Source organism: Siphateles boraxobius, unplaced genomic scaffold (genome assembly GCF_051911475.1).
Source record: "Siphateles boraxobius isolate OS27281-9 unplaced genomic scaffold, OSU_SipBor_1 77, whole genome shotgun sequence".
Lineage (NCBI taxonomy): Eukaryota > Metazoa > Chordata > Actinopteri > Cypriniformes > Leuciscidae > Siphateles > Siphateles boraxobius.
The window spans coordinates 9,564,648-9,581,299 of NW_027509205.1; the positions used below are offsets into that span (position 1 = coordinate 9,564,648).

At 36.5% G+C, this 16,652-nt stretch overlaps 1 protein-coding gene across 1 annotated transcript in view; it reads right to left on the bottom strand.

The window, feature by feature from the left end:
- lrp1ab (low density lipoprotein receptor-related protein 1Ab) overlaps positions 1-16,652 on the bottom strand; it is a 123,406-nt gene that overhangs the window by 13,028 nt on the left and 93,726 nt on the right. Inside the window, exons 43-69 of the mRNA XM_077218756.1 lie at positions 16,173-16,377; positions 15,736-15,925; positions 14,722-14,847; positions 14,483-14,611; positions 14,252-14,371; positions 14,008-14,121; positions 12,656-12,805; positions 12,412-12,534; positions 11,817-11,933; positions 11,176-11,304; positions 10,957-11,079; positions 10,714-10,854; positions 10,023-10,210; positions 9,746-9,929; positions 8,137-8,222; positions 7,921-8,040; positions 7,576-7,763; positions 6,955-7,160; positions 5,078-5,266; positions 4,834-4,982; positions 3,944-4,037; positions 3,734-3,850; positions 3,519-3,638; positions 3,300-3,422; positions 2,429-2,554; positions 2,174-2,290; positions 1,103-1,209 (exon numbers count right to left, since the gene is read on the bottom strand). Coding sequence (XP_077074871.1) covers positions 1,103-1,209; positions 2,174-2,290; positions 2,429-2,554; positions 3,300-3,422; positions 3,519-3,638; positions 3,734-3,850; positions 3,944-4,037; positions 4,834-4,982; positions 5,078-5,266; positions 6,955-7,160; positions 7,576-7,763; positions 7,921-8,040; positions 8,137-8,222; positions 9,746-9,929; positions 10,023-10,210; positions 10,714-10,854; positions 10,957-11,079; positions 11,176-11,304; positions 11,817-11,933; positions 12,412-12,534; positions 12,656-12,805; positions 14,008-14,121; positions 14,252-14,371; positions 14,483-14,611; positions 14,722-14,847; positions 15,736-15,925; positions 16,173-16,377 — 3,781 coding nt within the window. The remainder of the gene's footprint in view (positions 1-1,102; positions 1,210-2,173; positions 2,291-2,428; positions 2,555-3,299; positions 3,423-3,518; positions 3,639-3,733; positions 3,851-3,943; positions 4,038-4,833; positions 4,983-5,077; positions 5,267-6,954; positions 7,161-7,575; positions 7,764-7,920; positions 8,041-8,136; positions 8,223-9,745; positions 9,930-10,022; positions 10,211-10,713; positions 10,855-10,956; positions 11,080-11,175; positions 11,305-11,816; positions 11,934-12,411; positions 12,535-12,655; positions 12,806-14,007; positions 14,122-14,251; positions 14,372-14,482; positions 14,612-14,721; positions 14,848-15,735; positions 15,926-16,172; positions 16,378-16,652) is intronic.

Sequence of the window (16,652 nt, forward strand, 5' to 3'; positions counted from 1 at the left end):
TTCAATCAATAAAGCATAAACCTAGATCTACCGGTTTTTAAAAATCATAAGAAACAACATTTTTACAAACTAATGGCAAAGTTTTCCATATTGTTCAGGAAAAGCTTATATTGTAGAAAAGGGTGATCCACAAGGTTCTACCTTAGGACCACTAGTTTTGTTTATCTTTATTAATGACTCAATTCATGTTCAAATTGTTCTGTACATATTTATGCTTTTATGATGATACTATTATTTACACCACTAATTCAGATATGTTTCAAATGCAGAATTCTTTACAGTCTGATTTTAACTTGGTTCAAAACTAGTTTTATAACAATATGCTTATAATGAATAAGAATAAGTCTTGTTGTATTGTGTTTGGTACATGACATTGTCATTCTAATTTTGATGATAGTTTACCCCTTGATAAAGTTGATTCATTCAAATATCTCGGACCTTGGATTGATCCCGAACTTTCTTTTATTCCTCATATTTTGATTAAGTCGTTTACTGAATATGTGATTGTCTGAGTTCACTCAATTAATTTTAACATTCAAGGCCAGGAAAATAATAATTTCTCAGTTAATATTGCCTCTTGTTGATTATGCTGACATTGTTTATCAATATAACACAACAATTATAATGTGGTTTATAATTCTTTGTAGATTTGTCTTAAGGTGTCCATTTCGAACTCAATCACTGGCTTGTGTTCATTTTCAAAAGTTTATATTAACTGTCCTTTATATTTTTTGGAGATCTACAACCTCTTTTCATTGCTTTAGATTATCTTTATTTTCCCAACTTAAAACTACCCGTTTATGTTTTTAATTTGTGTAATTTTCTCAGGGTCCTTGATTTTATCGAGGACTTGCTGGTATTAATTGGTTTCATGTTGATGTAACTGATTTATTTGTTGAGTCTGTAATTATGTTTTTGTACACTAGTTGTGGTTCGTGGGTGTAGGGGAGAGGACGAGCATTCTATTTGTATATTTGCAGTGTATTTGTTTTGTAAGATTGTTTGTTTATGTCTTGTAAAATTGTGTATTAGTGCTAGAACCCCCTCGAAAATAAGACATTACATCTCAAGGGGCTGTCCTTACAATAAAATAAAATCAAACCTCATCAGATCCATCTGAGCAGTCATGATCTCCATCACACTTCCACCTCCCGGCAATACAACGACCGTTAGTGCAGGAAAACTCACTCTCAGAGCACTGACGCGGCTCTGATAGGGAGAGAGAAACAACTTAAAATAGAAGAAAAAAATATGTGCCAGAGAGAACAAACACTACAATAACTATAAGGAAAACATAGGAGGAAAGAAAGGGACACATTTCAAGACAAGGGCAACAGGTCAGCTTAGAGAGTGAGAAAATACACAAATATATTTAGGGTTCCCACACCTGATGATCAATTTACATGAATTTTCCAGTTATTTATGAGTACTGAAGAAGAAAAAAAACTACAGTAATGAGAGCAATTTCTAGCTGGTGTAATATTATATAAAATAAATAAATGAATTATATAATCCACATCTGTGAATATAATTCTGTGTGTAAATATATTGTGTGTGTGTAAATATATTTATAGAATTTTCCATGACTTTAAGATTTTTTTAATTAGCATAATTGTAAGATATTTTCCAGGGGTTTTTATGACCATGATAACCTTGCTAATTTGTTCAGAATCATTATAAACACTTTCATTTTGAAGACAACAAAACCACAATAAAGACAAAACAAACACAAACCTCAAAAGATAAGAGCTTATAAACACAAATGTTTACTGCTGAAAGCTTCACTATTCATTTGGAGGAGGAAAAATAACTCTACCATTTCTCCACTAGGGGGCAGAAGCTGCAATTCTGTCACAAACACACATGGAATCATGGGGAGATGAGAAGAGAGAGGAAAAGGAAGGGAAGGCTGGAATAGCTGGTTTGGAGGGAGGAGAAACCTACCTCTGAGTCAAGCCAATGGGTCAGTGTGAAATGAAGAATAGAGACAACATGAAGTGAGATGCATCAGTGAGCAACGTGAGTGAGAGATGACAGGACAAAATGACCACAATGCCTCCCACAGACATGTTTTATGGTCACGACTCACAAATAATAATAAAACATTAGATTCAATCCTTTAAATGGCTGTGCGTGTACATGCAGTCTCAGGTGTGTCAGTTGAAATACGTACGGCACTTTTCCTCATCCGAGTTATCGCCACAGTCATTGTCATAGTCACACTGCCAGCGGCCCGGCACACAGCGGTTGTTCTTACAGCGGAATTGGTACGGCTCACATGTTCTCTCATCTACCTCAAGAAATAAAAATAATCACTTTTATGTAAATAAAATAAAATGAATTACTTTTACACACTTCCCTGAGTAATTAACATTTGTGAATGAATAAAAGGTATAAATGGAGCAAATGAAGCGATGGCCAGTCATACCGCACTCCTCTTTGGGCTCATCTGAGGCGTCGCCACAGTCATCCTCTCCATCACACGTCCAGCGAGACGGGATACAGCGGCCCGAGTCCTTACAACGGAACTCGTCCACACCGCACTTCATTTGAGCTGTAGAAAACAAAAACGACTTTAATAAGGACTGTCAGTCAATAATTCATTATATTTATTTATTTGGTTGTTTATGCCATATCAGCATATAAGGATATTTTCATGCCAAAACAAGATGGATGGATAGTCATGGATAGTCAAACAGGATCATTTACATTCTTAAAGATAAAAAATCTTTTCCCTTTTTCCTGTTAACACTTTTCTAAAATAATCCTTAAGAGACCTTTCATAAAATGGTCTGATGATATTAAAAGAAGTATATTTGAAAAAGGGTGTAAAATTATTTACATGAAGTGCAATTAATTAACCAAAATAGTAAAACTAATACATGTTCACAATATCAAAATTTGCCACCGTATGAAAGGTTAAATTAGTTAGTTAAAAGGTTAAAAAGGTTAGTTCCCCCAAAAATGAGAATTCTCTGTAAAATTCTTGAAATTGATCTGGATAAAAGCTTTATATTAAATGTTAATTAAATTAAGCGATCATGTCTCTTCAGAAGATTTGGATTACATCCACTCGATTCAGATGGATTTACTTCACAATCTTTTTATTAACTTTTTGAAGCATCAGTTTAAGGTGAATAGATTAGAGTAGAGACAGAAATCTCTCAGATATTATTAAAAATATAAGTCTTACGGGTTTGCAGCAACATAATGCTGAGTAAATGACGACAGAATTTCCATTTTTGGATGAGCTATTCCTTTAAGATAAAAACTATATTTTTTTGGTTTTATTTCCTTACTGCAGTTGGCCGGTTCGTCTGACTCATCAACACAGTCGTAGTCTCTATCGCACACCCAGACTCGTGGTATACAGCGTTTAGTGATGGCACACTGGAACTGGTTAGGAGCACAGGTCACCTCAGCTACAAGAGAACACGACAGCTCATCATAAAACAGCCTCGTACATAGTGTAGATTAAACACCGATTCAATCAATGAGAGATATAAGAGCAGACGTACGACAGTCCTTCTCATCTTCTCCCTGGCCGCAGTTGTTCTGACCATTACAGCGCAAGATTCCCGGGATACAGCGACTAGGGTGCGTGCACTTAAACTGACTGGGCAGGCAAACATGGATGTCTGAACGTGGAGACAATGAGTTTGCATTAAGCAAATGTTCTAAACACTTGAATTACATGATTATTCAATTCTACACAATTGACTGGACATCATACCACAGTTGGCTTCATCAGAGTTGTCCTGGCAGTCATTGTCTCCATCACAGATGTAAGCTGGGTTGGTGCAGAGACCTGTGCCGCACTGGAACTGGCCTGGTCTGCATTTAAACTCGGCTAAAACCCAAGAACACAGAGCATGAGGATGTTATGTACAACCGAAAGCGGCCATGAGGTAACTCTCTCGTCATTTAAAGAGCTGATACTCACGACATTCAGCAGGCTCATCCGAGCGGTCTCCGCAGTCATCTTCAGTATCACACTTCCACCAGAAAGGAATACACTTATCATTCTTGCAGACATACTACAGTCAGAGGAAATAAAAGAGAAGCAGAAACAGTTAGAAGAGTGTGATTCCTGACAAGAACATGGCCAGCTCATACTTCACTCAATATCAAAAGAAAAACATATTTTGCTTAACTTTCTTAGTACAATTAAGATTTTTGCAGGTTGACATTTTCATATTAATTTCAACTAGACAATTTCTAACTCCTACTTATCATTACTATATGCAAAAAAAAGTAATTATGTCAGTGTTATTTTACTATTATAAAAATAATATTATAGTATTTATTAATACTTTGAATTCATTTTATTTATTTTTTTCGTTTTAATTTTAGTTTAAGTTTAGTAATTTTGTTGTGTTTTGCCATTTTTTAGTTAATAAATACTTCTATTTAGTTTTTATACATTATTATTTCAGTAATTTTAGTACTTAATCTTATACTTATTTTATTTCAGTTAGTTGAAAAGCAAACATTTCTAATTTCCATTTAGTTTCAAGTTGTTCTCTCATATTTATATTGTATTTTATTTCTATTAATTTTCTTAACGATAAGCATACTGCTATAATGTGAAAATAAAATGATAGTTTAAAAAGTATTTATTAGGTCTGGTAATGTGTCTGATTGATGAAAGTTACTGGTCTTGGTACATATATTTAGTTTTCTTTCTATTAAAATGTACAGAATGCACTTTTTTTTAAAGAAGAATGAAATACTACTAAATTATTATTATTTTTAATCATTAATGGCAGTACAATAAACACTGAGATTAATGAAAATCTAATAAGAAGCACTCCTGAGAATAAAGGAAATCACCTGGCTGGCAGTACAGTTGGACAGGCACTGTTTTCCATCAGCAGCCAGATAGAAGTTGGTGGGACAGGCACACTTGTAGTTTCCTCCAGGAGAGAGCAAACACAGGTTGCTGCAGCCACCATTATCCACCTGACACGGGTGACCCGACACTGCAAACACAAGAGCATCAGAGAAAAAAACATTTAGAGAGCACATCAAATACTGCAGGAACATTTCCATTTACAGAATGTGTTTATCTTCTCACCCTCAGGTTGTCTGGAGGGATGAAAGATGTGTATGTCCATGGGTCTGTGCAGGGTGCTGATCAACATGGTTTTGTTAGTGCCCAGTGTTTTGTGAGCTCTGTTGATGGACTTGGTCTCCCAATCGGTCCAGTAAATGAACTCCTCAAACAGAGTCATGGCGAAGATGTGAGGGATGTCATGATTCAGCACTGTGGGGAAGAGAACACAAGCTTCACATTTAAAAGGTTCAGAGGAAACAAACAGAATATTCAGTGTAAAATAATAAGAGTGAGACTTGATTTTATCCATAAGATTTGATCGGATCAGGAAAACCAGCCTATAATATTGTGGGTTAATATTATTTCTCCCACCTTCATGGCATCAGCAGAAAAGTAAAATCACAACAGAAATGAAGATTGAGTGACAGACCAAATATACAGTACTGCCAAATATAAATGTTTGTATCATTGATTTTAAAACCATGTCAGCACTGAAGGTTATTTTTTTAGGATAAAAACTGTATACATAAAAATAAACACATTTTTAAACTTAAAGGTGCACTGTGTAATTTCATCTAGTGGTGAGGTTGCAAACTGCACCCAACAGAAATTACGGTGGCCGACAGGAAAAGATGTCGTCGTCTGAGACAGCAGAGAGTAGCAAGTTAAGTAATGATGTTTCTTTACCTAGGTAAATTTAGAAATGACGTTTACTTATTTATTCATATTGTTGCATATTGTTACTTGTTCTTCATTGTGTCAGTTTTTTATTCACTGACTTTAGCTAGCTTCTTTGCACGAACAACATAGTGACGAAACGCGGTCTGTAGTAGCTTGTTCGTTTAGGGCTTCTGTAGAAACAAAATGGCTATTTCAATGTAAGGGGAGTATGTAGATAGAAATGGCTCATTACTCTAAGGTAATAAAATCATAACGGTTCATTATGTAAGGTCTTTATACACCACTGAAAACATAGTTATGTATATGATATTGCATTTCTGTCAACAGATCCTCTTAAAAATAATATTTATTTTTCATTATTGATTTTAAAGCCATGTCAGCACTAAAGGCCATATGAAAAATGAAGAAATGGTAACACTCTAAAATAAGGTTTTATTAGTTAACATTATTTAACAACATTAAGTTAACAAGAAACTAACAATGCCCAATACTTCTACAGCATTTATTAATCTTAGTTAATGATAATCTCATAATTAACCAATGTGTTGTAAGTGTTAACAATAGTTAATGCACTGTGAACTAACATTAATATTATCATGTTTAACCAACATTCACGATTAATAAAAGCTGTAAAAATATATTGTTCATTGTTAGTTAATTCATTAACTAATGTCAACAAATTAGACTTTATTGTAAAGTGTCACAGAAAAAATGAATAACAAAATAAGTAAAATTAATTTTTATATAACTCTAAAAAACTTCATATTATTCCAATATTCACCAATTATCAATGGACAAAAAAACATGCACACTTTCTTGATAACCAGTGGTAGAAGCTTGTGTAAATCTTGAATAAATCTTGTGTAAAATAAGTGTGTAAAAGCTCACAACTTATCTTGATGCATATATATTTATATAGGGACATAATAATATATTAATTTCAGTTTTAGGTTTTAAATTTGAGCCCTTTCAATGAAGACAGGTTTAGCATGTTCTTGTGTAAGCTTTCTGAATGTGAGAAACAAAACCCTCCTCACTGCCACATTATCGCAAAAAGCGGTCTCAAAAACAATAGATCAACTGTAATATTACATAACACAGAGTGTCTATGATGTCATTTATTGGCGAATATGAAGGTTGAGTCACTTCTTTGTCTAAACTAATTGCCTGAAGATTAAATTACATCATAAGCAATGCATGGGTGTCTTTGTATTCACCAATGTGTCTGTTGGTTCCGTCCAGGCTGGCAAAAGCAATGTAGTCTTCACGAGCGTCTGCCCAGTAGATGCGGTCATTAATAAAATCTAGTGTCAAGCCGTTAGGCCATGTGATTTTATCCTGAATAATGATGTGACGATTTGTGCCGTCCATGCCGATGCGGCCAATATGTGGCACGTCACCCCAGTCTGACCAGTACAGATACCTGGAAATAATTAAACCACCAAAGTCAGACAAGCTCATAACGCACACCAAGTGCAAATGAAATATTTGTGTGTGTGTGTGTATGTGTATGTGTATATGTATATATATATATATATATATATATATATATATATATATATATATATATTCACATAGATCCATTAAGATACAATTCATTTTTTACAATTAAACACATAAAAACAATTCTGTAAAAAAGAAAACTCATTTGAAGACTTTTCTCCGGAAATGTGAAATGTGATTAACTGCAATTCATTTGACTAACTAATCAGAACATCATGAAATTTAGTCACAATTTTAATAGACTTACAGCCCCTGAAAACTGGGATACAGGGATAGTCAGAGACTTATATAATACATAATGTAAGAACTTATCAGGAACTGAGTTAGACTCTCACCCATTCCTCACATCCACCGCCACAGCTCTAGGCTCCCGCAGGCCGCTGTTGACCAGCACACTTCTGTAAGCCCCGTTCAGCTTGGACACCTCAATTGTGTCTCTGCCCTTATCACACCAGTACAGGTTTCCCCCAACCCAATCCACGGCCAGACCGTCAGGGTTACTCAGAGCGGTTCTGTGCAGCACCTATTCATCAGCCAATCAAAAGAGTCACAAACATGTCCATCGGCCAATCAGAACAAGATGACACAGATGAAGAAATTTGTCATAGGTTGAACTCGCACAAATGATTTTTAAACACATGCAGGAATCATCAATGCACATCCTCTTAAACTACACAGACCTGCACGTTACTGCCGTTGATGTTCATGCGCCGGATCATGCTGCCTTGTGTGGTCACGTCCGTCCAATAGATCATCTGCTCTGCGTAATGATAGTCCAGAGCCACTGCGTTATTGAGCCCCTGTTAACACATAAAATAGTAACAGCTCAGCAACATTAGAAAGTTACAATAGTCTACAAATAATCTCTTGGTCTTTCAGACTGACAGCCACCTCACCTGTTTAATCAACGTGTAGTTAGTGCCATCCAAGTTGAGTTTTCGAAGGTAATACCGGTTCGCAAAGATGAGGAAAGGTTCCTCCTCTGAAATTTAAGCAACACTCTTATCGTACAAGCAGACTTTGAAACAGAAATTACAGAACAATTTTAAACATTCTGATGAGCATTGACTGGCTTGGGGATTTTTTAAAAACTATTACTCGTAATTGTAACTGTGAATCTCATAATATATATATATACATATATATATATATATATACACATACACACACTCACCTAAAGGATTATTAGGAACACCAAACTAATAGTGTGTTTGACCCCCTTTCGCCTTCAGAATTGCCTTAATTCTACGTGGCATTGATTCAACAAGGTGCTGAAATCATTCTTTAGAAATGTTGGCCCAAATTGATAGGATAGCATCGTGAGGTTGATGGAGATTTGTGGGATGCACATCCAGGGCACTTAGCTCCCGTGCCACCACATCCCAAAGATGCTCTATTGGGTTGAGATCTGGTGACTACGGGGGCCATTTTAGTACAGTGAACTCATTGTCATGTTCAAGAAACCATTTTGAAATAATTCGAGCTTTGTGACATGGTGCATTATCCTGCTGGAAGTAGCCATCAGAGAATGGGTACATATGGTGGTACATGGTGGCCATAAAGGGATGGACATGGTCAGAAACAATGCTCAGGTAGGCCGTGGCATTTAAACGATGCCCAGTTGGCACTAAGGGGCCTAAAGTGTGCCAAGAAAACATCCCCCACACCATTACACCATCACCACCAGCCTGCACAGTGGTAACAAGGCATGTCCATGTTCTCATTCTGTTTACGCCAAATTCTGACTCAACCATCTGAATGTCTCAACAGAAATCGAGACTCATCAGACAAGGCAACATTTTTCCAGTCTTCAACTGTCTAATTTTGGTGAGCTCTTGCAAATTGTAGCCTCTTTTTCCTATTTGTAGTGGAGATGAGTGGTATCCGGTGGGGTCTTCTGCTGTTGTAGCCCATCCACCTCAAGGTTGTGCGTGTTGTGGCTTCACAAATGCTTTGCTGCATACCTCGGTTGTAACGAGAGGTTATTTCAGTCAAAGTTGCTCTTGTATCAGCTTGAATCAGTTGGCCCATTCTCCTCTGACCTCTAGCATCAACAAGGCATTTTCGCCCACAGGACTGCCGCAAACTGGATGTTTTTCCCTTTTCACACCATTCTTTGTAAACCATAGAAATGGTTGTGCGTGAAAATCCCAGTAACTGAGCAGATTGTGAAATACTCAGACCGGCCCGTCTGGCACCAACAACCATGCCACACTCAAAATTGCTTAAATCACCTTTCTTTCCCATTCTGACATTCCGTTTGGAATTCAGGAGATTGTCTTGACCAGGACCACACCCCTAAATGCATTGAAGCAACTGCCATGTGATTGGTTGATTAGATAATTGCATTAATGAGAAAATGAACAGGTGTTCCTAATAATTATTTAGGTGAGTGTATATATATATATATATATATGGTGGCTGACTTTTTACTCTTAGACATAAACACTTCTAAAGTCGTTTTGATAATAAACAGGGTGTAAGAGATCATGGGGAGAGGCTCACCAGATGTGGATTTGCAGCTGGTGGGGTCATCAGGACGCGGCACAAAGCCATCAACACAGAGGCAGTGGAAGCTACCGTGTGTGTTGATGCAACGCTGAGCGCAGGGGTATGTGGTGGTGCACTCATCCACATCCACACACGTCTTCCCATCTTGTTTCAGCCGGAAACCTGGATTACACCGGCACTATGGGGGCCGGGCAAGAGGCATGTCATGTCTTCACTGCTATGTCCAACTAATTAGTTCACACAAATATTGAGTATAAGGAAAAACACATACCTTAAAGCCGATCTTGAGATCATCACAGACCTGTGAGCAGCCGCTCTGCTTACTGTTGAGACACTCATTGATGAAGCAGTTGTTTTCATCAGAGCCATCACCACAGTCATTGTTACCATCACACATCAATGTATCGTTCACACACTTGCCATTGGTGCACAGGAAGGAAGTGTCATTACAGCGCCTCTCTACGGACAAAAACAAAATAACAATGAGCACATGGTTCTCTGGGGAAGAGGATCCCCACCTGTAAAACTTTTGTTCTGGGTCCAATAAATTTCATTGACGGACATTGGATGGTAATATTATAGCACTCTCATAAATACCGTGGAAGTGAAAGATTACCAAATTCATGCCCCATGGTGTTTGTATTAGTGATGGGAAGTTTGGATCATTTTACTGACTCTTTGAGTCTCGTTCAGGAAAATTAAAAAATTCTAGTCATTTTGTTCATTTCAGCAGAATATAATTGAAATGTTACGTGTTAATAGCCAAATTCCCCAAAACAATAACTTACGGAACTTTTCACATTAAAAACCTAAAATGCAGCCAAGGCCAAATTTGAACTAATCATTTCTGTTTCTGATACAGACTGCATACTGTATCTTCAGCCTATGGGTCTGTCACGGGATAACCAAAATGGGATATTGTGCACTTTTTTCACCTTGTCTTTCAAGGTTTCAATACTCGCCTGGGTCTGTGCAAAGTGGGTTTTTGGGAGCTTCGTCCGATTGGTCCCTACAGTCAAATTCTCCATCACATTCCCAGTTCTTCTGCTTCAAACACTGGCCATTAGCACAGCGGAAATCATTCGGCCCACACGTGGGATATTCTTTGTTATGAAAGGGAAGACAACATTTGACATACTGCATGATCACTTCATTGGTGTGTGTGTGACCAATAATAAAAACGGAAGACTAAAAGACATGCTTACCACATTCGGGCGACTCATCAGAGCCATCGCGGCAGTCAATGTCATGATCACACATAAAGTTTTTGGGAATACACTGATAATTCTGACATTGGAATTCAGAGTCATCACAGGTCTTATTGAATCCTTGAGAGAAAGAATAAAGAGATAAACAGAGGGAAATACAGAAAAAATGCTAGAGTTTAAGGGTATAAACCAAGTTCCGATATAAGTGATACTCACCACAGCCAGCCTTAATGCCTTCATCTGCACCATCAGGACAGTCCTTATCCCCGTCACACTTCCAGCGCTGAGAAATACACATGTGGGAGCCGGGACACTGGAATGCTTCTGGACTGCAAGTCTTTGTCTCTGGAAGAGATATTCAGTGTTACTTATACATTTAATCATCAAACCTTAACTAGATTAACACTGAGCTTCATCATGGCTGACATAAAGTGTAAAGAGTTCAAATAAAGGCCAAGTTAAATAGAGCAGAAGTTCTCAACTGTTTTGTTATTACAAGGTCACATATATGAGGATAATGCATACAAAAACGCTACTAACCATAAAAATATTGTATAGTGAGGTCAGAAAAGCAGCTTTTAAAATGGGGCAAAACGCTTCCAAATTATTATTTTTGTTGCCAAACGTGCTGCGTCCAAACAAACTTAACGGTGGTACAAATTCTTCCATTGATCCTCGCGTGACATGTTCTCATCAACAAAAACCATGAACAGAGGTAAAAATACGACCCGCAGCGGATTAAATAAAGTTTCACTTGCAGTGAGGATAAACATGGTTTATCTGAGTTCAAACATGGTTTATCGGAGTTCAGAGCTTTGTTTGTTGATGTAAGTTGTATAAGTTGTAACGTGACTCACTGCATTTGCTGTCCTCATCAGTGCCGTCTCCACAGTCATCTGTGCCGTCACACACCCAAGATTTGGAAATACAGCGATGGTTTCCACACTCAAACTGATTCGATGCACAGAACTTATCTGAGAAAACACAAGTAAAGAACTTGTTCCTGTCAAACAATCTAAATAAAATCAACTTGTTTTCTTGATAAACTTAAATTTCAAATGTAGCTGTGGTCAAATTAACAAATCCCTCAGATACATAAAGTACCTCTCATTTAAATTTGATAAAACTGAATTATATTATATTATAATCTATTACATTAAATTGTAGAAGTAAATATTTACAGTAACTTCTTTTTAATAAAAAACAGGGGTACAAGCGGTACTAGACAATAATAAAAATATAATAAAAATTATAAAATAAAATAATAAAAATAAAAATCCTACATTGGCTATGATGAAAGCACATGGTCCTATTGTTTTTAGTGTCTTGAGAACAATAACTACAGCAAAGATAGAGTATTAAGTGACATTTGGAACAGATTTGACAAACTGCAACAGAAGAATGTAGAAAAAAAACTTGAGAGAGAGATCTGTAAATATTTACTGTACTAACCACAGTGAGATTCATCTGCTCCATTCTCACAGTCGTTCTCTTTGTCGCAGGTCCAACTCATGGGAATACAACGGCCGCTCGGACACGCAAAGAAGTTCACTGGACATTTCTGCTTCCTTTTCTCTGTGGGAAAGAAAGTGAAAAATGTGTCTTATTATGCAATATCACATATATTTCATTAGCTGTGAGAATAGGAGGCACATATATATATGTGTGTGTGTGTGTGTCTAACTAAGTGTCTAACCCGGACAGTTTCTTTCATCTGAGAAGTCTCCGCAGTCATTGGAGCCATCACAGCGCCAGGAGGGGGCGAAGCAGAGTGTAGTGAACTCACACCTCTCAAAGGTCATGCCCTTCACTCCAAGCAGATAGTAACTAGAGCAGTCAGTGGGGCCTGAAAGAGAACGTACCAGGAGATTGTATGTGTGCAAGAAAATGTATAGCTATGTTTGTTTTAGATTTATATATATATATGAAATTAAATCAATTTGAAAAATATATAATAATACACTACTACTAATAGTTATTGTTGTTAAAAAAATACCCTTGAAAATTTGTATATTATTTGTATTTATAAAAAGGTTTATTTCCATCACTATGCTAAAAGGACACAGTACTGTTGTTTTTTGTCTTTTAATTTAGGAATTCATAATAAAATTGTTTAAAATTAAATCAATAATCTGAAAATGAATCAATTTGATTTCTTTTTACTTAAAAAAAGTTAATTTTTAGTAACTTTCGTTGATGACCTTTTTTCCATGATTAAGACGAGACGATGACAGGACGACACCAACGTCATTAGACAATAACTGTAACTATATCAACATGCAATATCGTTGACGAAAAAAGAAGAGACTAAAATGTGGTTAAAAAAATAAAAACTTCACTCGTCACTTAAATAAAGGAGGAGACAAAACATTACAAACTGTTTATATGAGCTTTCATGCCTAAGCTTGCCAGATTTCAAGAATTAAAATCCCCCAATCAGAGCTTTTCTGTTAAAAGAACACGTTTTCTACCCGGTTTCATTCTCTACATTGCTGAAGAAGCGCGTGGATTAATCTGAAAACAGACAAACAAGTAAACTGGAGATCACCAAATTAAAGTGTCATTCAGTCGCTTTGTGTTCTGTCACGAGCCGCTTGCGCTGTTTGCTGCGACTAAATCTGCAATCAAAGTGCAGGCTGATATCCAAACTAAGGAAAAGAGATATGTAGAAGTGCTACTGCTAAGAATGCAATGTCAATACAGCCTGTTACCTTGATTCAAATTTCTCATAACCTTAATTTAATTGGTCTAAAGAGAGAAAAATTATAAATTATATAAGACTAAATATAAAATAGCTACCAAAATCAATGTTGGTAACTGCAATTTGACTAAAAGTATGAAGACTATGAAAGACAAAAATGTGTCTAAGACAGATAAGCATTTTCATCTGAAGATGAAGGCTAAGACCAAATCAAAAATGGCTCTCAAAATGAACACTGATGCCTTCACATGATTTTTGAGTGATTGTCTCCTTGGAGTCATGTTTGAACCTAGTGGCGTTCAAACAGGCAACCTTACAGCCCAGATTTTTTTTCGATTAATACTTACTGCAGTTCATCTCATCACTGGCATCCTCACAGTCCACCACCTGATTACAGCGACTAGAGTTAGTGATGCAGGAACCGTCTTTGCACTGGAACTCCGCAGCGCTGCACAGAGTCACTGAAGAAAACAGAGATGGAAACAGTGAGGAACTAGTATGGCTGCACTTTTTTTTAGTCAACTACACAAAAGAAGACTGCGTATTTCTCATTTCCCATAATCTCGCAATTTATTTCAAACAATCACATACTGTTGCATGGCAGCTCGTCTGAACTATCTCCACAGTCATCGGTGCCGTCGCACCAGGAGCTGTGTTTGATACAGCGTCCGTTGATGCAGCGCCGGTAGCCCTTCTTACACATGCGGTTCACTGCAACCAGAAAAAGAGAGAGATCAATAACTGATTAATACTTCAAATACAGATTAGGAAATGCTTATTAAAATTGCAAACAAGTGTATAGAGCCGCAGTGTCATGCTTACAGCAGTAGGACTGCTTCTCATCAGACTTGTCTTTGCAGTGAGCTTGACCGTCACAGGTCCGGCTGTAGTCGATACAGTCACCGTTTCCACACTCAAACTCATCCACTCTGTTACAGGTTGTGTTCTCCGCTGAGAGAGAGAGAGATTACGTTCATATTATACTGCAATTCTCACAGGAAACAGAGTATTTTCAGAACAGGCTTATATTTAGACAGTAGCTTCCTGTTTGCCCCTCTCACCAACACAAGTGTTGTCTCCCAGTAGTTTGCGCTCTCCACGGCAGCTGCAGTTGACTCGTCCCTCTGACATGAGCAGACACAGGTCCTGACAGCCTCCATTATTAGTGAGGCATGGAGAAAACTCACCTATAGACATACACAAACACAAATGACTCATTTAAAATGGCTATTGGGGCTGAAGCAATCATTGTTATATATTTATGAGTTCATATTTCCCTTTTTTTTACTATGAATTGTTATATTAGTACACTTAACAATTAGGTTTCATTTGTTAACCTGGACTAAGAAAGATCAATACTTCTACAGCATTTATTAATCTTAGGTAATTTTAACTACAACATTTCCTAATACATAAAACCAAGGCATTTTGCAATAATACCTCAAGTAAATATTTATACAGTTGTATATACACTACTTAATATGTAGATCTGTACATAAGCCTTCTACTTACCATCTAAATGTATATAATTTTTTTGGTAACACTTTACAATAAGGTTAATTAGTTAACTACATTATTTAAAGCAAGAACTAATAATGAACTGCACGTATATAGCATTTATTAATCTTTGTTAATTTAAACATTTACTAATACTTTATTAAAATTTTGTTAAGCTTAGTTAATGCACTGTGAACTAACATGAACAAATAATGAACCGCTTTATTTTTCTACATTCTAACATTAACAAAGTTTAACAAATAGAGTAACAAATGTATTGTTCATGGATAGTTCATATTATTTAATACATTAACTATTGTTAATAACCAATGAACCTTATTGTAAAGTGTTACCTTTTTTTGCCTTAAAATTCTACCTAATTTTTCTAGGTGTATGTTACATTGCTTTTCTTTTTCTTTAATTCAACATATTTAATTATTTCTCTCAATTCTGTTGTGTTAAATCTTTAAGCAAGTACCTAGAGCTCCTGGAAATTATATATATATATATATATATATATATATATATATATATATAAAATCCTAATAATGTAGATTTAACACGGATTAGTCACTCACAGCTATTGGTGTCTTTAGCCACAGCGATGATGCCCATTGGCTGTTGAGGAATATCAGCACGTAGGACTTTCATATCTCTGCCGTATTTATCAGCCCTGAGAACAGCTCTGCGCACCCAGTCTGTCCAGAAGATATATTCACCGTACACAGCCAAACCGAAAGGATGCACTGGCTCATTCTTTAGGACCACCTAATCACACAAATGCACACAGGTACAATTTAGATTAATTTATTTTGCAAGCAAATTCAACATGTTAGTAGTGTGTGTTCTCTATGAACTAAGCGTATGAACTCATTGTATGAACATGAACATGCATTGTAAATGTCATGATCTACCATGTAAAAGTCAAAAATACCATCTCTCACTGTCCCATGAACAAACATTAAAAAAATAGGCATAAATACTATAAAATAGACACAAATACAAAGGAACTCACAAAGCGCCGGCTGCCATCATACTCGCAGCGCTCAATCTTGTCAAAAGTAGCGTCAGAGAAATACAGTTTCTCAGCACGGTGGTCGATGGCCAATCCGTTCGGGGTGCGGATGTTATTTCCGATGATCACAATGACATTAGCTCCAGAAAGAGATGCTCGCATGATACTGGGAGACTGTTCATTCCAGTTAGTCCAAAACATCAGGCTGAAGGAAAGAGCGGAGGAGGAAATGTAATTCAAAGATGGAAACTGACATATGCCTGTCTTCTCACACCAAAAGCAACAAGATTTGTTTTCAACTTATGTGATAAAAAAAAACATAAGCTGTCACAGGGCAAAGTAAAGTTATTAAATGATTACATAAACATATTATAAAAATAAAGCATTAAATAATTATACAAACCAAAAATATTCTATTAATTACGCAAGTAGAGAAATGTATCCGGACACAACGAATAAGGCAGTTCTCCAACTGTTAAT